Source organism: Danio aesculapii, chromosome 1 (assembly GCF_903798145.1).
Source record: "Danio aesculapii chromosome 1, fDanAes4.1, whole genome shotgun sequence".
NCBI lineage: Eukaryota > Metazoa > Chordata > Actinopteri > Cypriniformes > Danionidae > Danio > Danio aesculapii.
This window is the reverse complement of record NC_079435.1, coordinates 17,018,631-17,044,600: the sequence shown is the minus strand read 5'-3', so window position 1 is coordinate 17,044,600 and position 25,970 is coordinate 17,018,631. Positions and strand designations below refer to the sequence as shown.

Here is a 25,970-nt window from a genome sequence, read left to right as displayed (position 1 = left end):
ATTAGCACTATAGTTAAGCTCTTAACCAGCAGTATATCTGCATAGCAAATTATAATCTTTCATCAGCTCTAACCAAAGGGGAGGAGGGGAGATCTCAAGACCTACCTGAGCTCAAACTCCCCTCTCACCCTGCAAACAGGAGGGAGCCCAGGGCTCAAGTATCTTATAAGCTCAGGGCTCTCTCCCGGGACAGCATGCCAAACTTGCTGCATAATCAACAGCTAAGTGTGAATTCTTGAAACATATTCAGTAAAATGCCAAGTGATCACCTAAATATGAATTGAAAGGTTACCCATTCTCGAAATTTGTTTTTGCTTTTGGCCCATCCACACCCACATACTGGAGTAAGAAGTAAGAGCAGACACACATAGTAAGCATACACAATTACTGTGGAAAAAAAAATTATGGCATTGCGAAAGTATGACATGAATGCAGTGGGCAGCTATTGCTTGTAGTGCCCGGGGAGCAATTAGGGGTTTGGTGCCTTGCTCAAGGGCACCTTTGCTGGATACTGAAGTTCATTCACTTCCCCATTATCAATTCCTGCCGGGACCATGAGGCAAACCTGCAACCTTTTGATTACAAGTCTAAACCCCCAACCATTAGGCAGCAACTGCCCCTAAAGCATGAGCAATAATAATAACCCAAACACAAATGTTTTTATTTACTGTTGCAAAAGTACGATATGAATGCAGGTCAATATTGATACATTTGCTCATACATATTGAAGAATATTTTTCCATGACTTTTCAGTCATTCTCATTTCACTCAAATATTCAACACAGGCTCATTGTGGATACGTACCCCTGTCTACATTTCTGAAGAGCGCAAACTATGTAGCCAGAGGTACATAGGGCTGCATTTCGTCCCTTTAAAATGAACACTACGGGGTGGTATGACACCACTGATGCCTTCTGTTCCTTTTAGCACTACCAGCTGACCGCTTACCTCTGGACGGCTTTTCCAGTGTTACCAGTTTGCCCAGTAGCTCGCCACATTTGCCCATGAACTTGGGATGAAGCGTAAATTCCACCCTGGGGTGGATTTATGCACGAGAGAAATTTGAGATCATCAAAAATCGTACACAGCGGCCTCTGGTAGATGTGCAAAAACAAAAACTGCAAGCGGACATACATCCAGTTACGTATTTCGATGTCCCCAGAAATGTAGACCTGGGTATGTATCCGTAATGAGCCTGGGTTGCAACTATATCAAAACTTGTACTTAATAGAAAGAAGTTACATAAACTTAATATTTCATTGTTTTAAGAATTATGAATTTAAACTGACTGAGAAGCAGATTTCTAGTTGCCGACTTGCTTTGTGTCAGACTTTACAAAGCAATATGAGTTTTGAAATTGAGTGCTAATCCACCCTAACCACACATGGAAATATTATTTTTACGTACTAACAGAAACATGACTAATTCGTACATATTCAGACAGTGTCATTCATATGATAATGTCTGATTTTTAAAAAGTGGTGTACCTGCAATCCCCACCCCTAACCCTACCCCTTATTGGGGGATGAGCAAAACGTAATGCAATATATGAATAAGATCATACAAATTAAAACAAATTAGCATCTAAATAAAAAAATATGAATTGTAGGTATTTGACATGACAACTGTTTTATTTGACATCAACAATTTTAGCATTCATAGATGCAAAGATGCGTTCTGTGTGAATGGCCCAACGTCACTTCTAGTTTACTATCTAGTTTACTCATGGGATGTATTTTTTTCCCTTCACATAAATTTTTCGCTTGAGTTTAATTATTTCAGTTACTTTTAAACCTCTATTCAAACGTTTGCATTGGCTTTGTGTGTAATTTACTCATGTGAATACGAAATTAACTGCATGGTGTGAATCCAGTATAAGAATATATATTGTAAACCTTTTAATTAATCATAAAAAATGTTGTTTGTGACATTTATACAACAACATGCACAAATTTAAAGAGCCCTTATTATGGGTTTTAGAAAATGGTTTTTCCATGCAGTGTGCAACACAGCTCTAAGTGAATGAAAACATCCAGCTGAGGGTTAAATCTGAAAATGCACCGTTGTTTAAAAATAAAAAATTTTAAATATAAAGTTTAGACTCAGAGGTGTTTAAATGATTTGTCGTTCGTATGGATCTTTTGCCTGTTCATATCAACGTCAACATGAAACAATACCAATTATGTACTGTCGGATCTGGTAAAACGTGAACGCTCCTTTCTCTTCAGCACTGGATTCGCTGGCCGTTTGTTATTAATGAAATTATCAGCAAAGACTACTTATGTATAGGACTTTGACAATAACTGTTACAGTTTGTATGGACCAGTTTCTTCTTCCAGATTCTGTCAGTGTTTCTCCTTCCTACACAATGTGAAGTGTGATTAAGGCCCAATCCAAATTCTACCCCTTTGCCCTTCCCCTTAGCCCTACCCCTCGTTTTGCGTGTTCATGTGAAGGGGTAGGGATGTCCCAATTCTCTTTAGCTTGAAGGCGTAGGGCTAAGGGGAAGGGGTGAATAGCCCTTCGAACGAAGATTTTTTAGGACCACACTCAAAACCAAGGGGTAAGAAAATTTCCCAGAAAACACCAGCCACAACGGCAGGATAGTTATGAGGAGATCCACAAATTAGTATTTTTTGTCATTATTACGAATTTTCACAATAAACAAGCACATTTTAATACATTCATAACCGCGTTCGTGTTTTGCCGCCATGCTTTAAAAAATGCTTAAATAAAAACGTTAAATTTCGCAATTTATAATCAATAACAATAGCCCCTGTATAGCAGTCCCACAACATTCTAACACTCGATGACACTCGAATACCCTGTCAGAACAATCTAGTGGCTAGTCCTAGTGGCTGGGAATAACCTTTTTACAGTGTTTGCTATAATGTTAATGTTGTTTTTGTGTGTTTACATAGATGAATATGGCCACTGTGTAAATGCACAGTACAGTTACGATCTTATTGCCACATTATATCGTTATGATAACATGATATATGCCTTCAGTGATTTCTTGAAGATAAATACCAAAAAATTTCACAACTGGAATAACTACAGCAGTCGCGATTGTCTGATCTCATATGAAGCAAGAAATCGCGATGACATATTATGACGTGTGCAGGTGCTGTAGTGCTGTCCCATTTCTTAGGGGTAGATTTGTAAGCCCTTCCCCTTCACAATCGGTTTTAAGGGCCAAGGGGAAGGGGAGTATGGGTACAGAATTGGGATTGGGCCTAAAATAGTTGCCTCGTTTTCTTTGGCTTGCAAAATATGTATTAAATTGTGTGTTGTAACTTCAATCACAACTGAGTCATCGTACCAATCAGCGCAGATTAGCCTCATGCAAAGGAGGGGTTTGGGAATAAATGAATCGCTGAACAAATCATATGGGAGTCGTTGGGATAATTAGGTAAAATAAATGCATATTATAAGACAATAAAAGTGTTTTTTGACCATGTTAAGGTTTTTTTTTTATCTACACTTTTTTAAAAATCTGTTTTTTTAGGGGGGGTTTTTTCCGGCTGCTGGCGGGGCGAAAAAAAAAAACTAAAATAACAGATTTTTTAAACAGTGTAGATAAAAAAACATTAAACCCTCTTGCCAAGGAAAAAAAATCTTTTAAAAAATGTTAAGAAGGTTAACTATACTTTCTAAGGGGTCCTATTATGCTCCTTTTTACAAGATGTAAAATCAGTCTCTGATGTCTCAAGAGTGTGCATGTGAAGTTTTAGCTAAAAAAATACCTGACAAATAATGATTTATAACTCTGTGAAACTGACCCTTTTAGGCTTTGATCCTAATTGTGCCATTTTGGTGACTGTCGCCTTAAATTCAAATGAGATTGTGCTCTTTCAAAAGAGGGTGGAGCTACAAATGCCTGAGCATCAGCATAGTGGCAGATTCAAAAACAAGACTAAAGTTCTATGCTAATGAAAGAGAGATTGTCACTAATGGGCGGAGCTTTCCCCCTCTGATGACACATAGAACGGGAGAATGTCATCTAAAGTGTTTCTGCAGACTGTTGATGACTGACGCCAGATTCACACAAGGCTTCAGCGTCAATGCTTGACGAAAGGCATGTCTGTGTTGCTTTAAACAAAAAAAATAAATTAATTAATAATTTCATCCATTAAATCTATATAAATTCATAATTTTATATTATTTAAAAAAAATAATAAAATTTCACTTATATTTAAGTTAATTAAAATTCTATTTGATGAGACAAAATGTTAAGGTTATAAATTAAATTAAATTAAATTAAATTAAATTAAATTAAATTAAAAAATAAATAGATAAAATATACAAATAATATTTTTTTTGTTTTATTTTGTAAACTATATAACTTTGTTCAGAATTTTAATAAAAATCTTGTCATTCAAACAAAATGACAAAAATGAAAAAATATGCCATGTTTTCTGTAATTAATGTTCAGTAACAAACAAACACATCAGATATTTTGACCCACTTTCAAAATCTGAAAAACATGAATGTAAAAACGTTTCAATAATTTTTTTTTGCAAACCCATACCCAATAAAGCCTTTAAATCCAGAAAATCCAGTCACAAGTTTAGCATTTTTCCCAGTTTCAAGCCCTATTCTGACTTTATTTGTAGAAAACCTTTAGCTATTGTACCATAAGTCAGCTAAATAACACCGCATTCAAGTGCAATGCCTCGCAAGACAAAACGTCTGAACTGAGTCTGAACCTAATGGCCTCCAGCATTTGTCAATAACAATAGCCCCTGTATAGCAGTCCCACAACATTCTAACACTCGATGACACTCGAATACCCTGTCAGAACAATCTAGTGGCTAGTCCTAGTGGCTGGGAATAACCTTTTTACAGTGTTTGCTATAATGTTAATGTTGTTTTTGTGTGTTTACATAGATGAATATGGCCACTGTGTAAATGCACAGTACAGTTACGATCTTATTGCCACATTATATCGTTATGATAACATGATATATGCCTTCAGTGATTTCCTGAAGATAAATACCAAAAAATTTCACAACTGGAATAACTACAGCAGTCGCGATTGTCTGATCTCATATGAAGCAAGAAATCGCGATGACATATTATGACGTGTGCAGGTGCTGTAGTGCTGTCCCATTTCTTAGGGGTAGATTTGTAAGCCCTTCCCCTTCACAATCGGTTTTAAGGGCCAAGGGGAAGGGGAGTATGGGTACAGAATTGGGATTGGGCCTTATATAGTTGCCTCGTTTTCATTAGCTTGCAAAATATGTATTTAATTGTGTGTTGTAACTTCAATCCCAACTGAGTCATCTTACCAATCAGCGCAGACTAGCCTCATGCAAAGGAGGGGTTAGGGAATAAATGAAATCGCTGAACAAATCATATGGGAGTCGTTGGGATGATTAGGTAAAAATAAATGCATATTATAAGACAATAAAAGTGTTTTTGACCGTGCATGCATATTAGACTGTTGTTGGAGACCCATAATCCAAAATATTACCTTTTATAATGCATAATAGGGGCTCTTTAATATTTTTAATGAAATTACTATCAATGTTTTGAGGAGAAGGGTAAGGCCCAGATTGCTAAACTTATAATCATACTGTCATACTGCCATTTAAGTTCTACTAACTTAAAAATAAGTTTTGATGCAACAAGTTTCCACATATGTTCTAAAATAATATGATTTTATAAGGTTTAACACCTCTGACTGTTCTGTTGGTGCATCTCTAACCCTAACAGAAAAAATTGAACTTTCCATTTTCTGAGCTTTTATTAGGTCAAACTAATCAATCACATGCCATTAATCATGTCTGAAATATGACCATAATGTGTGTCCTCTGTGGTTTGTTAACATATCCCCAATCATTCAAGAGTGATAATAGGCTATTTGCTTGGTTAACGACTCACTCTTGTAAGCTGTGAATGGATTATTAGACAGTCAATTATACTCTTGGGCAGAGAAGGTTATTTCAGGATATGGACAGCAGATGTTAAAGCACTTATGCAGGCTTTTTGGATAAACAACAGAAGAGGTGAATGAAGGGTTTACTGAGTATTATTTATAAGAGTCATGAATATAAACATCAGTGTGTGCCTAATAAACATTCACAAATGCAGATTAATTAATGTGCCGCAATTAAATGCAGCTAATTATGTCATGCTGTGATGAGTTTCCACAATCATGTAAGTTGGAACGTGTCGTGAATATTGTACAACTGGGACTCCTGCATACAGGTTTGGGCAGTTGGGGGAGGGGGGGGGGGTGCATGTACGCGAACTGAAGAGCGTGGGGGGAGGGGGGGGGAGCAGTTAGGGTTAGGAGGGAATCGGAAACTGAACAGCGAGGGGGATCGTGAACTGAAAAGTGGGAGGGGGGGTTGTGGGTTGTGGGTGAGAAGCAAACTGAAGAGCGGGGTCCCTGGTCAGTACTGCCAAGGTCGGCAATCTGGGGAATGTACCAAAAAGCTGAGGACCTGTGGGGGTGTTGGGGGGAGGGGGTGGCAGGGTGTGAAATTCCGGGAGATTTACGTGAGACGGGTCTGAAATACGTGAGACTCTCGGGAAAAAAGGGAGTGTTGGCAGGTATATGCTCCTGTGGGTGTTAAAGCATAAATTAAACTAGATATTAAAGTTTGAGGACAAACTTTATGGTGGCTTGAAAAGCCGAGTCTAAAAGTTTGAAGTCGTTTTAAGTGTAAATAACTGAAGCAGTTTTTATGAAGTTTGAAACAGTCGGCATAGATAAATACATATATGTTAGCATGTTTCTAGTATAGATTGGCATGTTTCTTGGTAGGCAGTTGCTAGGTTGTTCTAAGTGCTTGCTAAGGTGTTGCTAGGCGGTTGCTAAGGTGTTCTGAGTGGTTGCTAAGGCGTTGCTAGGTTGTTGCTAGGCAGTTGCTAAAGTATTATGAGTGGTTTCTAGGCAGTTGCTAACATAAATTAGCATGATTCTAACATGAATTAGCATGTTACTAGCATGATTCTAGCATGAATTAGCATGTAACTAGCATGATTCTAGCATGAATTAGCATGTTACTAACATGTTTCTAGTATGAATTTGCATGTTACTAGCATGATTCTAGCATGAGATAGCATGTTGTTACCATGTTACTAGCATGAATTAGCATGTTACTAGCATATTTCTAGCATGAATTAGCATGTTATTAGCATGATTCTAGCATGAATTAGCATGTTACTAGCATGTTTCTAGCATGAATTAGCATGTTACTAGCATGTTTCTAGCATGAATTAGCATGTTACTAGCATGGTTCTAGCATGAATTATCATGTTGTTAGCATGATTCTAGCATGAATTAGCATGTTACTAGCATGATTCTAGCATGAATTAGCATGTTACTAGCATGTTTCTAGCATGAATTAGCATGTTGTTAGCATGAATTAGCATGTTTCTAGCATGATTCTAGCATGTTACTAGCATGTTACTAGCATGTTTCTAACATAAATTAGCATTTTACTAGCATGATTCTAGCATGAATTAGCATGTAACTAGCATGTTTCTAGCATGAATTAGCATGTTACTAGCATGTTTCTAGCATGATTTAGCATGTTATTAGCATGATTCTAGCATGAATTAGCATGTTTCTAGCATGAATTAGCATGTTATTAGCATGATTCTAGCATGAATTAGCATGTTACTAGCATGATTCTAGCATGAATTAGCTTGTTACTAGCATGTTTCTAGCATGATTCTAGCATGAATTAGCATGATTCTAGCATGGATTAGCATGTAACTAGCATGATTCTAGCATGAATTAGCATGTTACTAGCATGTTTCTAGCATGAATTAGCATGTTATTAGCATGATTCTAGCATGAATTAGCATGTTACTAGCATGTTTCTAGCATGAATTAGCATGTTACTAGCATGATTCTAGCATGAATTAGCATGTTACTAGCATGATTCTAGCATGAATTAGCATGTTATTAGCATGATTCTAGCATTAATTAGCATGTTACTAGCATGATTCTAGCATGAATTAGCATGTTACTAGCATGATTCTAGCATGGATTAGCATGTTACTAGCATGTTTCTAGCATGAATTAGCATGTTAATAGCATGTTTCTAGCATGAATTAGCATGTTGTTAGCATGATTCTAGCATTAATTAGCATGTTTCTAGCATGAATTAGCATGTAACTAGCATGATTCTAGCATTAATTAGCATGTAACTAGCATGATTCTAGCATGAATTAGCATGTTACTAGCATGATTCTAGCATGAATTAGCATGTTACTAGCATGATTCTAGCATGAATTAGCATGTTATTAGCATGATTCTAGCATTAATTAGCATGTTACTAGCATGATTCTAGCATGAATTAGCATGTTACTAGCATGTTTCTAGCATGAATTAGCATGTTGTTAGCATGATTCTAGCTTTAATTAGCATGTTTCTAGCATGAATTAGCATGTAACTAGCATGATTCTAGCATTAATTAGCATGTAACTAGCATGTTACTAGCATGATTCTAGCATGAATCAGCATTTTTCTAGCATGAATTAGCATGTTGTTAGCATGATTCTAGCATGAATTAGCATGTTATTAGCATATTTCTAGCATGAATTAGCATGTTTCTAGCATGAATTAGCATGTTGTTAGCATGATTCTAGTATCAATTAGCATGTTACCAGCGTGTTACTAGCATGAATTAGCATGTTACTAGCATGATTCTAGCATGAAGTTAACATTATTCTAGCATGAATTAGCATGTAACTAGCATGCTTCTAGCATGAATTAGCATGTAACTAGCATGATATTAGCATGAATTAGCATGTAACTAGCATGATACAAGTATGTTACTAGCATGATTCTAGCATGAATCAGCTTGTTTCTAGCATGAATTAGCATGTTGTTAGCATGAATTAGCATGTTACTAGCATGACTAGCATGTCACTATTGTGTTGCTAGCACCTTTCTAGCAAGATTAGCATGTCAGTAGGAAGTTTAAACTGTTACCATGTGTTAGAAAAGCTAGTCACAGTCTCTGGGACAGTTGCTAGGGTGCTGAAATTGGTTGCTAGGGAGTGGCTAGTAAGTTTAAAGGTAATCAGTGATTGGCTGCTGGCCAGACTGAGTTGAATGAGGCCAGACTCTAGTCTGTAGGACAGTCTGATGCAGAGTTATGAGCTCACAAAGGTTGATCCAATGTTAAGTAAATGGGAGTCTTTTACAATGGAAGTCTATGGGACAGTTGCTAGGGTGCTGTAAGTGGTTGCTAGGGAGTGGCTAGTAAGTTAAAAAGTCATCAGTTATTGGCTGCTGGCTAGACTGAGTTAAATGAGTCCAGTTAGAAGTCTGTAGGACAGTCTGATGCAGAGTTATGAGCTCACAAAGTTTGACCCAATGTTAAGTCAATGGGACTTTTGGGATTTTTCTGGGTCGTTTTTCGGAAAACCCAAGGTCGGATCAGTTAGAAAAGATATAGCAACCCGAGTCAGACCAGTTTGAAGGTTTGACGAAAGTTTGAAGTAAGTAGCTTGAAAGGCCTAGGAGGAGATACACTTAGAAATTAGTCTCAGAAGAAGAAGAAGAAGAAGAAGAAGAAGAAGAAGAAGAAGAAGAAGAAGAAGAAGAAGAAGAAGAAGAAGAAGAAGAAGAAGAAGAAGAAGAAGAAGAAGAAGAAGAAGAAGAAGAAGAAGAAGAAGAAGAAGAAGAAGAAGAAGAAGAAGAAGAAGAAGAAGAAGAAGAAGAAGAAGAAGAAGAAGAAGAAGAAGAAGAAGAAGAAGAAGAAGAAGAAGAAGAAGAAGAAGAAGAAGAAGAAGAAGAAGAAGAAGAAGAGAAGAAGAAGAAGAAGAAGAAGAAGAAGAAGAAGAAGAAGAAGAAGAAGAAGAAGAAGAAGAAGAAGAAGAAGAAGAAGAAGAAGAAGAAGAAGAAGAAGAAGAAGAAGAAGAAGAAGAAGAAGAAGAAGAAGAAGAAGAAGAAGAAGAAGAAGTTTAAGATAGATAACAGTATGCTGGCTTTTCAAGCCACCATAATTATTGATCAAGAGACATACAGGTGATATGTTGAATAAAGTACTACTTAACAAAATAAAAACTTAGATAAAGATAAACATACTCTGTAAAAACATTTCGTTATTTTATATTTTTTTTTTTGCTGGCAGCTGGGGTCATAAAATTACAAAAATTTTCCGCAAAATAACAGAACTAAACTAGAAAAGTAAAGTTCGTAGACAAACTTTACGGTGTCTTGAGAAAGCCTCATCTGAATGTTTGTAGTTTTAACGTTTAAATAATTTAAGTAGCTTTTAATAAGTTTGAAAGTTATAACTATATTTAGGTTAGCATGTTTCTAGTATGGACTGGCATGTTCTTGCTAGGCTGTTGATGGGGGTTCTGAGTGGTTGCTAAGGTGTTGCCAAGTGGTTGTTAGGGTGTTATGAACAGTTGCTAGGGTGTTCTGAGTGGTTGCTTAGGTGTTGCTAGGTGGTTGCAAGGGTGTTCTGAGTGGTTGCTAAGGCGTTTCTATGGGGTGTTGACTGGTTGGTAAGGCATTGCCTGGCAGTTGCTTAGATGTTTTAAGTGGTTGCTAGGGTGGTTGATAGGGTGTTCTAGGTAGTTGTTAAGGTGTTGCTAGGTGGTTGCTAAGGTGTTGCAAGTTATTGCTATGCTGTTGATAGGATGTTCTGAGTAGTTGCTAAGGTGTTGTTTGGGTGTTTAATGTGGTTGCTGTGGTGTTCTGGGAGGTTACTAAGTGGTTGTTAGGTGGTTGTAAGGTGTTGTTAGGTGGTTGTAAGGTGTTGTTAGGTGCTGCTAAGGTGTTGCTAGGTCGTTGCTAAGGTGTTGCTAGGTGGTTGATAGGGTGTTCTGAGTGGTTGCTAGGCAGTTGCTGAGGCATTGCTAGGTAGTTGCTAAAGGTTTGTTAGGCGGTTGTTAAGGTGTTGCTAGGTGGTTGCTAACGCATTGCTAATTGGTTGCTAAGGTGTTGCTAGGTGGTTGCTAAGGTGTTCTGAGTAGTTGCTAGACAGTTGTTAATATAAATTAGCATGGTTCTAGTTTGAATTAGCATGTTGCTATTTTAGTATGAATTTGCATGTTGCTAACATGTTTCTAGTATAAACTAGGATGTTGTTAGCATGAATTAGCATGTTTGCTAGTATATTTATGGTATGAATTAGCATGTTGCTAGCATGTTTCTAGTATAAACTAGCATGCTGTTAGCATGAATTTAGTATGAATTAGCATGTTGCTAGTATGTTTATACTATGAATTAGCATGTTTGCTAATATATTTATGGTATGAATTAGCACGTTTACAAGTATGATTAGTATGGTAGTATGTTTCTAGTATGGAGTAGTAATCTGTTAGTTTGAACTGGTATGTTGTTAGTATGTCCAATGTAAAGTCAATAGCAGTTTTTTATAATGGAAGTCTATGGGACAGGTGCTTGGGTGCTGTAAGTTGTCGCTAGGGTGTGGCTAGTAAGTTTAAAGGTGATCAGTGGTTAGCAGATTGGTAGTCTGAGTTAAATTATCCCAACCTTAAGTCTGTATGACAGTCTGGCAGAAAGTTATGAGGTCAAATGTTAAGTCAATGGGACTTTTCCAAATTTTCTGGGTCAGTTTTCGGAAAACTGCAAGTCGGATCAATTGGAAAAGATATAGCAACTTAATTCACCATAGTTTGGAGATTTGGGGCAAATTTGGTGGTTGTAGTATGAACGGTCTAAGACAGATAATATGTTTATGTAGTATAACAGTATGTTGGCTTTCTTAAGCCACCAAATTACAGAAATTTCCCTAAATAAAAAATTCTGGTATATTTCTGTAATTTAACATGTTATTTTATGGCACATTTCTGTAATTTAATAGTTGTTATTTTACATTATTTTATTTTTACCTGTTTTTTTTTTAATCTACACTTTTTTAAAAATCTGTTTTTTTAGGGGGTTTTTTTCCGGCTGCTGGTGGGGCGAAAAAAAAAACTAAAATAACAGATTTTTTAAACAGTGTAGATAAAAAAAACATTAAACCCTCTTGCCAAGGAAAAAAAAATCTTTTAAAAAATGTTAAGAAGGTTAACTATACTCTCTAAGGGGTCCTATTATGCTCCTTTTTACAAGATGTAAAATCAGTCTCTGATGTCTCTAGAGTGTGCATGTGAAGTTTTAGCTAAAAAATACCTGACAAATAATGATTTATAACTCTGTGAAACTGACCCTTTTAGGCTTTGATCCTAATTGTGCCATTTTGGTGACTGCTGCTTTAAATTCAAATGAGATTGTGCTCTTTCACAAGAGGGTGGAGCTACAAATGCCTGAGCATCAGCATAGTGGCAGATTCAAAAACAAGACTAAAGTTCTATGCTAATGAAAGAAAGATTGTCACTAATGGGCGGAGCTTTCCCCCTCTGATGACACATAGAAAGGGAGAATGTCAACTAAAGTGTTTCTGCAGACTGTTGATGACTGATGCCAGATTCACACAAGGCTTCAGCGTCAACGCTTGACGAAAGGCATGTCTGTGTTGCTTTAACAAAATAAATAAATTAATTAATAATTTCATCCATTAAATCTATATAAATTCATGATTTTATATTATTTAAAAAAATAATACAATTTCACTTATATTTAAGTTAATTAAAATTCTATTTGATGAGACAAAATGTTAAGGATATAAATTAAATTAAATTAAATTAAATTAAATTAAAAAATAAATAGATAAAATATACAAATAATATTTTTTTTTGTTTTATTTTGTAAACTATATAACTTTGTTCAGAATTTTAATAAAAATCTTGTCATTCAAACAAAATGACAAAAATATGCCATGTTTTCTGTAATTAATGTTCAGTAACAACAAACAAACACATCAGATATTTTGACCCACTTTCAAAATCTGAAAAACATGAATGTAAAAACGTTTCAATAATTTTTTTTTGCAAACCCATACCCAATAAAGCCTTTAAATCCAGAAAATCCAGTCACAAGTTTAGCATTTTTCCCAGTTTCAAGCCCTATTCTGACTTTATTTGTAGAAAACCTTTAGCTATTGTACCATAAGTCAGCTAAATAACACCGCATTCAAGTGCAATGCCTCGCAAGACAAAACGTCTGAACTGAGTCTGAACCTAATGGCCTCCAGCATTTGTCAAAAAAATGTTACACATAATACCTCCATTAAACTTTCATAAACCAACAAATGCACCAAAATGGGAATTTTGTCAGCCGTTCCTTCTCTCTGACAGTAAAATCAAACATTTAATGTGCTGAAAATAGTATAACAGGCAGCGCAAATCTCACACTTTCCTCCAAAACGTGACTGTGCAAAACACACACACACTGACCCACTGAAAATTCCTACAGACGTCACGCTGGCTCTCTACATAAGAGTAGTGACTGCCTACCAGCAAAACAACAGTAGCTGCAAATGTGGCCTGTGAAATATGTAGCCTGGAGCCATGAGCGCTATGTGACATTTTGAGCACAGGAAATAACTGTGAAGAACACTCGGACTGAATCTGGTTTTCTCTTGTCTGATATAATTCCCCTCCCGCAGTAACTACATTTGGGTTGCTAATGTATACTGCTCACAAAAAAACAACACCATATTTCCAAATAATATAAGGTTATTTCACATATTTTGTGGTTGTTTTTCATTCCCTGGGGTCCAGTAATAATATAAAACAAATTGGGGATGAAAACGTAGCTGTTATAACTACATTTTTTCTTTATTCATCATAAAATGTGACAATGGATGACAAAACTTTAAGTTCATTCATTCATTCATTCCTTTTTCTTCAACTTTTTTTTTTCATTTATTTAATTTACCTACAGTGCATGTCTTTGGACTCTGGGGGAAACTGGAGCACACGAATATGGAAAGAACATGCAAACTCCACACAGAAATGCCAACAGGCCCAGCCGGGACACGAACCAGCAACCTTCTTGCTATGAGGTGACAATGATAACCACTGAGCCACCATGCTGCCCTACAAAACTTGATATTTTCAAGTTCACTCAGAATTCAGACTTTTAATATCTGTATCTTGGCCAAATATTTTCCCAACGACTTACAATTGAGAAGGCATTCAACAAGAAGAGGCAATACACACAAGAAGTGCTAATTATACAAAGGAACTGTTAGTACTTACAGAATTAGGTGCTAGGGGGAGCGTAGGTTTTTTTTAATAGCGAGAGAGAGAAGAATGTTTTTACAGGTGGCTTGTCAAACCCACTCACATGTGTGATACACACTTCATAAATGCATATTGTGTGCTTTTTTTTTGTGAGAACGTGTCTGGTGCTGTATAAATAGTGGCGGATTTAGGCATGGGCAATATGGGCGATCGCCCTACACCTCAAGAGCTGTAGTTAGAAACAGTTCCTGACTGTGTTCTATTCCCAGATTTTTTTTATGCGTTTGAGTGTAAAACTATATAATTTGCAGAAAAAAGTATGGGGTCAGGGTTAGGGTTATTGTAAGTTGGCATGTACTTGCAAACGTTCTTGTAGTCAGTTAAATGTCTGTTGAAGGAGCAGTATAAACTGATTTTAAGCAGACAGTCTACTAATACTCAAATGGACCATCAAAATAAAGTGTTACCTAAATAGATTTAGAAAAGCATGTGACATTGAATGGATCAGGAAAATAAATTCATTCAAATATGCCGTTTGCATCAGACATGATTGGGACATTGAAAAAAAGAAAAGAAAAACGTGTTGAAATATAAATGATCATCTTTTTTCTGTTTTAGTTTTAGTAAATAGTCTGATGAGCTCATATTAACTTGCATTAAAGGCAATTAGCAAATTTTAGATCTTCAGTCTCAATTAAATAAGTTCAGGGCTGTGCAGAAATATTGAATTTATACTTCTGCTTTTACAGTAATTAAAAAAAGCTATAATTATATCAAAACAAGTTCACTTTTCTGAATGAATGAATGAATAAATGACTGAATGAATAGTATTAAAATTGTAATGCAAAGTGATTCAGCTCATCAATAGCCAACTCGTTTGTCAGCATTTTAACCTCATACATATGAAAAAAACAAGGGACAAATTCATATTAATAAGCATTATATCTGAAGGACCTGACATTTAGCTAAAAGTCAGATTTGACAGAAACAAAAGCTTCAGGCCACAAGCTTCAGGTATCAGTCTTAATATGATCAAAAGTTATGCTGTTTCTGTTATTTTTCCTATAGTGCAAAGTGACAACTCAAATTCTGACATGATTTCCACTGACAGGACGCAGAAAAAAAGTCATAAGTTTTGACATTAGAGTGATGTCTGTTAAAAACAGCACAACAATCCAGTTGTGGGAGTTGAAGCTCAATAATAAAATGAGACAGACCTGTTGGGTGCCAAGATTGTTACATTGATTGTATTATATATGCATTTGCTAAAGCCATCTGTTCACATTAAAGGGATAGTTCATCCTTAAATAAAGATTTACTCATTATTTACTCGCCCTGTTCCATTTCACTTAAAGCACTACAGAATGTTACGTTTACACATCCCTGCACAAACTGCATGTAAACACATCAACCTTTCACAGTGTAATACTCACTACTCTTGAGTACCTTTAAAAGAGCTACTGTTTTACAACATATACAATATTTACAACAGATACTTTTACTCTACTTGCACTACATTTTGGGGCAAGTAATGGTACTTGAGTATGATTTTTCAGTACTCTTTCCATCACTGCTTGTCAGAATAACACATTCTTTGATTTGTTATGATTGAATTTCAGGGTTATTCCACTCAATATTAATTACTTATTCCTTCTAAAGTTAAAACATTGAAATAACAAACACAAACATGTCTAAAAACATGGTTTCTTCATTTTCAAGCATGTCTGAATTTCAGGAGTGTGAATATAAACAATTTATAGTTTCATATTTTTTGTTCATATCATTTGCTGTCCTTCAAGGGACTGCAGTTCTTTTCATCACTAAAGCCGCTACGAACACTTGTACCTTCAACATGTTTGTAATGCTCATAGTTCATGGTGTATGCTGCTTCGGTAAGAAATGAATGGGCATTAATAAACTCTAATCATTACACAACTCTATACAGCCGTAAAATACGGTGGCAAATAGAGCTTAAATGCACTTCAAGTAAAGAAAACATGCTAATAGAAGAAAAAAAACTGAGAAAATGTTATTAATTCTCACAAAATAAATTCAGAAATGCACTGCAACTACAAATGTGGAAATGTGTTGGGGAACCCACAAAATGAAGAATTCATCTGCTTCCTATTTAGAGTCAGTGATGTTTTCTGAGAATGTTTTTTCATCCTTCAGATCTCAGAAAATAGCGCTTTAATACTACTTTTTGTGCTTCCTCAACATATTTCCTATTTGCAGGGGTGCTTCTCTATTTGCATGCTTTGTGAAAATTAGCGTGTTGTTAAATTGATGAATGAGTTCTCCATTTGTTAGTGTTTTTGAATACAACAGCGTAAAATAAGTATTGAACACATCATGATTTTTTTAGGGTAAATATATTTCTAAAAGAGCTGTGGACATGGTGTTGACATTGACCCAGATTTGAGTAAAAATCAAAGCAGTCCAAACATACAAATAAATCCAAAACACTTCAGAAAAATGAGCTATGTATAATAACAACGCAATTACACAAGAAGAAATCAGAAAAAATAATGCTGTCTGGGCCTTCCATGCCTTTTTACACCTCTGTTTCTTCATGTGTTCAATACTTTTTTCCTTTGTGATTTCATTTTAATTACACTTAACTTCAAGCTAAATGCTAAGCAAATCAGTTTTGTTTTCTTTGTATCTATGGATTACTTTGGTTATTACCAAAATCTGGTAAATATTTCAAATCAGCAGCACCTTTAGAAATAGGTTTTCTGAGACAAATGGTGATGTGTTCAATACTTATTTTACCCACTGTTCTCAACTTGCCTCAAGTTTGAGATCTATCAGCCACCATAATAGAAATGTAACTTTGCCATTCATCTTTCACAAACTGCGAAACTCGCATAAGCATCATGCGTGATATCAAAAACAATTTAACTAAGCAGAAACCCAAATATATTGAAATTTGCACACTGCGCCAAGCTAATCGTCCATATCTAGGAAGGTTAATGATGAAGTTTAAAAGTCCATTCTATATACATTATTTTTGCATTTTTTAGTTATGAGATTATTGTCTGCGATGTCTAATCAGGGGAGAATGGAGAAATATCAGCAGGGTGCAGAGAGGAAAGGGATAATTAAATGACACAGCGTGACTTCTGTGATGAGAGGGTGGAAATTGGCTTTTTTCCCCACAAATAACTAACTAACTAACTAACTAACTAACTAAATAAATAAAATCTCACATTACCTACGCAAACCATGCCTAACAAGACTTTCAACTTCTTAAAAGTTCTAAAGCATCGCTTGTTGCAAAAAGGCAAGACTCCGACATCACTGAGACTCATATTCAGTATTCAGCTTCTGTCCTGCAGATCAACGGCACTCCTTCCCATTAGTTTGCATTGTTCCTTTAAACATCTCGAGTTCAAACAAGGGCATCTGACTAGAGGCAAGGACGAATTAAAATCAATGAGCGCTAGCCATAAAAGTGCTAGTACGTAGAGCTACATAAAAGTTGTTTGTCTCTCTCAGTTGAGTGTGTATTCTGTTCAGGAAGGGAAGAATTCATTCACAGTTGAACTGGTGTGCATCCAATGCATTATCTAATACTTTGGGGTCAAATTAATTTTATGGCGCACAATAAAAGGCTTCAAACCATGAAGAATAATCAATGAAATACGCAATATTTAATGGGGTTAGTCACTTGGTCAGCTTGATGATGCGAAATTGTATGTTTAACGCAAACAATTGTATCCGCCTTTTCCTGAACATGCCTACTGTGTATTTTGCTGTGACCTGAAGGGGATAAGTTCCTATTAACAGAAACATGTTTGTCTAACATTTTTGGCTTTTTTAAAAGAATCCAGATGTACAGTGCTCAGCAACTATAAGTACACCCCTTGAAAATCTATCTTTTAAATTATTATTTTATATAGATTTCGCGTTTTTTTATTACGAGTACTTTACTGAGTGACAGCTGGGGTTGCGAGAATTATATTTAAAATGTTATGAAGTTAATGTTTTGATTTCAAAGATATAAACATATCATACATGCACAAATATGCTAAATTTATGAAGATATATTGCGAAAAGGGATGAAATAAGCCTGAATTATAATTTTTTTTGCTTTAAAAAATTTAGATTTTGTATTGAAAATGGGATATTTTGCTCCAATTTGTTGCATCTGAATCTAAAATTGTCATATGTTGAAACACAAACATTATGAAATGAAAATGGATACGCTTCAGGTGACTTCACTATAAATGTTTACAAAAATAACATATTGTTTTTGTGCAGATCCATTTTTTCTGAGACGTATGTGTTATGTGTAAATCATGTCACAACAAATGTGATGTGCTGAGATATATTCTCATTTTAGTATGCTCACACTTAACTCGACAGTCACACCACATGACAGAAATTTAAGTAGAGGTCTGTAAACATCCTCTCAAGCTACAGTATGGGACGCTGTAATAAAGTATTGTCAGAGGAACAACTTAAATGTATATCTTTTTAACAAATACCCATTTTTATGACATCATGGACAGCTAAAATTATTAATATACTGTAAAAATATATAATTATGTACGAATATGAAAGGATCACTGTGTCATGAAAAGTGAGAACAAAGCCATCTCCAGGTTTTTTGAGAACCAGAAAAAAAGGTATTTGCACTTTTGTCTATAGTTTTTTTAAACAAAGCTGCAACTATTTTATTTATGTTTATTTATGATTGCTGACAAAATTTGTTTTAATTTCTATATTAGTTTTACTTTTAAAAAATGGTTCTACTCTGTTTCAGCTGACAGCACACACAGTGTTTATTAATAGATAATATTTTGAAAGGAAAACATTATGGTGTTGTATTGATTTAGCATCAGTATCATAATATTTAACCAAGTTAAATATCAGTTTCGTATGGAAATCTAAATTTTGGTATCGTGCAACATATACAATATTATATGTGTGCATATACATTAGATTAGTCAGGACTGAAGCCAAATCTGGAGCTAATCTAACAAAATAACTCACAATAACAGTCCAAAAACTAGTACACACAAATTTATTTGCTATAGAAAAATATTAAATACAAATTTTTTAAAAAAAAGAGGAAAAATCAAGAGAAGCAAAAGAAAAAAAAAGTAAAAATTTAGTTGAAATTTTGTAGGTTGTACATTTTTATTTTAATAAATATATCTGTTGAATAAATCTGTTTTGTTTAAATTCACCAAAATACATTGCCTATATTCACTGAGAAATGGATAAAAATATTCATTTTCAGAATGGGGTGTACTCAATTATGCTGAGTCCTGTAACTTTGGGGCAAGTTGTATTTTTCAACTTTTTAAAATTTGTACTTAATTTTTTTTTAATATAATCATTTGGGGTGTACTAGTTTTTGGACCATTATTGTAAGTTATTTTGTTAGATAAGCTCTAGATTTGGCTTCAGCACTGACTCATCTAATGTATATGCACAAATAGACTATTGTATAGCTTCCTATTAAAATATATGAATTTAAAAGAAAGATTAGCGAGGGATGTACTGATATATATACACACATTTCTGGAGATCGCGAATTATGTAGACAGAGCTGCGTATGGCTGCATTTCATCTTTAAAACAATCGCTACGGGGCTGTATGATACCGTTCCTTTTTGCGCTTACCAGCCGACTGCTTACCACAGTATGGACGGCTTTTACGCCGTTACCAGTTTGTCTGGTAGCTCGACAGATACGTCGATGGACTTGAGAAGCAAAGAAGAGTTGACCACGACAATGGGGTCAGAATGAAGAATGGTTATATAAAGCGGGTAGGACAAAAACAAAAGCTAAAAAATAAAATCAACAAGTAAATAACAGGATGAGAATGTGGTAAAATCTGAAAACGTGGTAAAAACCAAGCGAGGGCTTTTATTTTTCTGGGTTGCTTTTTTCTGGATTGCTTTGGGTTTAAGGAGGAGGTTGGGGGACTAGTCGGTTGATCAGTCAGTCAGTTAGTCAACAGCGGCCTCTGGTGGATTTACATGAGGACAGCAAGCGCAAATGGCAATCGTGAGAGAAATTTGAGATCTCAAAAAGCATACACAGTGCCCTCTAGTGGACTTGTGAAAACAAAAACTGCAAAAAAAAAAAAAAAAAAAATATACTTCCTGGGACATATTTGGCACACTCCAGAAATTTTTATAGGGGTATGTTTTCAGAATGAGCCTGGGTTTGAATATTGAGTAGGGACTGGGTTTTTTTGTGTGTCCCTCCTCTCATCTTTCACTTGCAGCAAACTAATGGTGGAAAGGGTGTGGCTAAGCACATTTTGGCCAAGCCCTCAAGATGCCATCTGAGAAGCACATTTCAGAGCAGAAGCAAATGGTTAGGTTTTGATTAACGAAAACAAAATGAATTAATTATTCACAGTAAGACTAACAATGTGCATTTGCTAAATAAACGTTGTAAATTTTTATTTCCTGCAGATTGTAATGAACAATATCATTCATGCTAGGCATCATGAAGAGCACGGGGGAAACGTGGATAATTAGAGGATCGTGTGATCAAAATAATTACCAGTTTACACCTTATAAAGCTCTGATTTAAACAAGATGTAAATGGAGCCTTTGAGCTTTCAATTTAACAAATTACACAACAAATTATACTTGTGAATGTGGTTTGATTGCACTGTGTGATGTCCATGAATAGAATGAATGCACATCTGCACCTGCAAAAGACGCCCCTGAAGGTGCAGTAAATAAGTGAGAGCTCCCTGACCCGCAGCCATTGTGTTCACTTCAAATCATGCAAGTGGGAAGGACTGCCTGAGACACTTTGCAAGAAAGAAAACTGAAGTATAACGCATGTCAGCACACATGAATAACTTTTTAAATCAATCATAACTGAATCTAACAAGAACACATATGCATATATTATGAGAATTTTTGTGCATAGTGGTTTTTAGAACAAACAAAAGGCATAGTGAGCTAGTTTGGATGAATAGTTTTAAGTATCTCCTAAATTAAATGTTTTTAGTTTCTTAATAATAAATTATATGATTATTTTATTACTATCATAATTTTGATGGAGCTTAAATTTAGAAATAATCTGTCCACAGACTCTAACAAAGACCAAATTATGATTTTAATAACAAAAAACAGCACAATTAACTAAATTAATTAAAAGGCAGAAACTCTTGAAACAAATATTTGTTTGGCTGCAAGTTAATACATGTTTTAATTAATTTCTTATTTTTAAGCTGACTGATAGATTATGATAAAACATTATATTAAATGTTTAATTGTCTTAACCATTATTTAAAAATAAAAAAATTTATTTGTTATCATGTGACAAAAAAAACAAAAAACGTAAAAGGTCATTTAATAATAATAATAATAATAATAATAATAATAATAATATTTAAGGAGGGGCAATGCTCCGGTTCCCCCCACAGTCCAAAGACATGTGATACAGGTTAATTGGGTAGGCTAAATTGTCCTTAGTGTATGTATGTGTGTGTGAATATGTGTTTCTCAGTGATGGGTTGCAGCTGGAAGGGCATCCGCTGCATAAAACAAATGCTAGATTAGTTGGCGGTTCATTCCGCTGTGGCGACCCGGATTAATAAAGGGACTAAGCCGAAAAGAAAATGAATGAATGAATGAATGAATGAATGACTATTTAAGGAGGTAAATATATTTGTAAAAATAAATAATTAAATAAATAAATTCATTTTTTTTATGTTGGCTATATATTTTTTCTGATGCTTAAACAACATTTTACAGTCAACTAAATGTTTTTGCATACAATTATTGAAATTTACTGTCAAACAATGAGAGAAAAGTTCAAGCCCTCGATGAATGTTATCCTGCAGTGAATGAATGAAACCCTGCGTGAATGAGAACACAACACTCATTGAGATCTGCTGTTGAGCTCCACATGTACTCTACCTGTCGACTGCGATTGCGCTCATGGAGTAAATGCTGGCAAACACGGAGGTGACGGGGAAAAAGTTGTGAAATTTGCAGTAGGCTTCTCCGAAATACCAATCTCCGTGCGTGGCATAAACAAAATTGATCAAAGTGTTGAAGGCGGCCATGGAAGCGTCCGAAAACGCCAGGTTAAGCAGAAAGTAATTGGTGACGGTTCGCATCCGCTTATGAGCCAGAATGATCCACATGACGATCAGATTCCCGAACACCGCGATCGCCAGGATGGAGCTGTACGCCACCGACCAGAGCGCCACGCGCCACGGCGGCTGCACGAACTGGTTCGTAAAGTTCCCCGTTAGGTTAGATCCGTTCTGTGACTGTGCCATACCAGAAATGTCCGCAAATTTTCAGATATAAAATACCTCAAGTGCACTGGATAGCGTGCGCGGTGCGCACTGCTCCAAACGCGCGCGACAGAGTCCTTTGCTCAAGCGGAAAACGGCAACATGTCACTTACAAAGCGATCGATTTGGTGCGAATCGATGGCAAATTCTCTACGCTTCTGTATCGATAAGTAAATCGCTTGTAAGTTGTTAAAGACGCGCGATTGTCTTTTGACTCCTGTTGAACGCATGCAGGCTCGAGCGCAACAGTGTAGTCTGATGCACTGCCATGCGCTCTGTGTGACAACTGGACTTACAAGTGCTACTGGGAGAGAAAGTGATCGATTTATTCACGGTGTAGAGTTAAAGTACAGACAATGACAAATTGCACTCGATCCTGAATTGAATCAATGACCGAAATACATTTACGAAACAGGCCAATGGCCAGTGGCTCAGAAAAAAAGGTCAGATTGCTGTGTCCTAGAAACACATTATATAGTATTAAGTTAATTACGGATGTTTTATCAAAATGGTACATGATTAAAATATCATTAAATGGATAGTTCACCCAAAAATTATGTCATCATTTACTCACCCTTTACTTTTTTCCAAACCTGCTTGAGTTAGTTTCTTCTGTTAAACACAAAAGAAAATATTTGGAAGAAAGCTGGAAACCTGTAACCATTGACTTCAACAGTATTTGTTTTTCCAACTACGCAAGTCAATAGTTACAGGTTTTCAGCTTTCTTCAAAATATCTAATTCAGTGTTCAAAAGAAAGAAACTCATAAAGGATTTAAAACCACTTGAGGATGAGAACATGTGATTACATTTTCATTTTTGGGGTTAACGATCCAAAATAGTTATAATTCTGTTATCATTTACTCACCGTTCACTTGTTCCAAACCTGTTTCACTTTCTTTCTTCTGTTAAACACAAAAGATGATATTTTGTAGAATGCTGAAAACCAGTGAACATCGACTTCCATAGAATTTGTTTTTCCTACTATGGCAGTCAATGGTTACAGGTTTTTTATCTTTCTTCAAAATATCTTCTTTCATGTTCAACAAAAGAAAGGAACTCATAAAGGTTTATAACCACTTGAGGGTGAGTAAATGGTGAGTAAATAATGAGTAAGTTGTCATTTTTGCATTAACAATCCCTTTAAATATCAAAACATCCTGTTTTAAGTGCAAGGTAAACATTGGTATAAATTGCTTTAGAAGCATCATACAGCAATGTTTATTAACTATATCAGGTCACTGTTGTGTTGTAAATTTCCTGCTTCTCATATGTAATACACAATTACATATATTTGTATACTATATTAAACTAGACAATTTAAACCAACTCATTAGTGGAGCATCTCTCTTCATGGCAGCTATATTATGAATGTATTTATTTCTGAGAGCTGCATAAATTCTCAATGCATTTTCATGTGCACATATTGCAACCATGGGACAAATCTAAAACATGTTTATAGGGCGATGAGACTGATTTACAGAGGAGCTGCAGTGGAAACACTTTATGGTAGAGTGTAATACATGCAATCCTTGTTGTTTCTTCACATAAAACATTGAAAATAAATAAAAATTACTAATAAAAACAACAAGTTTGAAGCAAAATCATGCTTCCGCAATCATGTAGAACTAATTTTGGGAAGGTCTGTCATTCCCATGGCATGTGAAATGTGTTCAACAGTCTCTTAAAGAGATTGAATGGCATTATACCTTGGACATTTGTTACACAGCAGATGTTCAGGATAATGAAACAAATCTGGCAGAGATACACATTCATTATCCTTACGTTTTCTCACTAACCATCATATTCATTCATTTAACAGGCAAAGAAGCTTATTATTATGTTTTACAGTCAAATGAACAATTTCATTTGTAAATGGCAGTACTCCATGCATAATATTACAATTAAATCACAATTAATTTCAGCAATACAACCGTGTATTCGCTTTAAAACAATTCTCACTATAAATGGCATAAAATGGCAAGTAACAGATAAATTTTTTTAAATGTTCACGGTAAGAAAATGCTAGGTTGCACACAATCGATTTGTATTGGGACAACCTGAAGAAATTAAGTTAATATATTAGATTATTTACAGATTTAAGTGGAGTGAAGATAAAACAATTAAGTTGTAAGAATTGTGTTTTAATATAAGTAATTTAAACAAACAGCAAACATATTTTATTTGTTGCTGGTCCTTTGCTGGTCCTGAGCAGCATATGAGCAGGATTGAACCAGCAAGGAGCCAGTATAAACCATCAAGAACCAAACCAGCATCAAAAGATACCTAAACATACATATGTTTTTTGTTGTTGTTATAGATTTGTAGGTTTTTTGACCCATGTTTCATAAAAGACATGAATTATTTTTATTATTATTAAATTATTATTATTAATCCATTCCTCTCTGTTTTATGATTTTGTCACATGACAACAAATTTATTTATTTATTTATTTATTTGTTTGTTATAAGTCATTTAAACAAACAGCAAACATATTTTAAATACTATTTTATATAAATAGTATTTTCTTTGTAAAATGTTTTGTATCATAGAATGTGTCAAAGAAAACATTACAGTAAAAATAACTAGGGCTGCACAGTATATCGTTTTAGCAACGATATCTCAATGTTCGCATTCGCAATAGTCACATCGCAAAGAAATGCATTGTTATGTCTGAATTATAGGTGAGCAGGAGCTAAAGAATAGTATTTAATAACTGTATTTATACCAAATTTATGTAAAAACCTGTTTTTCTCACTAAAAATTGTCTTGTTTTAGTCCAAATATCTACATTTCATAGCAAAATCAATATTATTTCACTTACACTGACAGATAATGTTGCTTGTTTTAAGGAGAAACTCCTAATTTTTACTTATTTTTTTCTGACGGTGAAAGCAAAACACTATCTTTACTTGCTCTAAGAATTGTTTGATATTTGGACTAAACTAGACAAAACAAAGTAAGATTTGTGTTGGGACAACCTGAAGAAATTAAAGTCAACTTATTATAATTTTTTTTTTTTACAAATTTAAGTGGAGTAAACAAAGTTGTCCCAAAAACAATCAAGAATTGTGTTGTTTCAGCTTTTAAGTAATTTAAACAAACAGCAAACATAAATTTTTGAGTGTTTAAAGAAATAAAAAAATAATTTAAAACATATGTAAATAGTATTTTCCTTATAAAATGTTTTTGCATCAGAATGTTTCAAATAAAACATTACAATAAAAATAACTAGGGCTGCACAATATATAATTTTAGCAACGTTCCCATCTACAATAGTCACATCGCAAAGATATTCAATGTTAAGTCTGAATTTAGCAGGAGCTACAGAATTGTATTTAATAACTGTATTTGTACCAAGTTTATATGATTTAAAAACCTGTAAAAACCTGTTTTTGTCACTCAGAATTTTTGTCTTGTTTCATGATGGGGTGAGGGGACGTATGCTCCCGGGAAATACTGGACTGTTGGCAGGTATGCCTTACTGTAGAATATACCAAAAACTATAGAATACACAAAATGTGTAACGGTCAATAAATCAAATGAAACCCCACCTACTAGTACAGGAGCCAATCATCGATTGCTACAGACTGACATTTTCTCAGG

General features: G+C 35.0%; 1 protein-coding gene across 1 annotated transcript in view; it reads right to left on the bottom strand.

Moving 5' to 3' along the window:
- Positions 1–22,347, bottom strand: part of tacr3a (tachykinin receptor 3a) — a 69,531-nt gene extending 47,184 nt beyond the window's left edge. The window contains exon 1 of the mRNA XM_056456755.1: positions 21,980–22,347. Within this exon, the coding sequence (XP_056312730.1) occupies positions 21,980–22,347 (368 nt within the window). The remainder of the gene's footprint in view (positions 1–21,979) is intronic.
- Between the last annotated feature and the right edge of the window lie 3,623 nt (positions 22,348–25,970).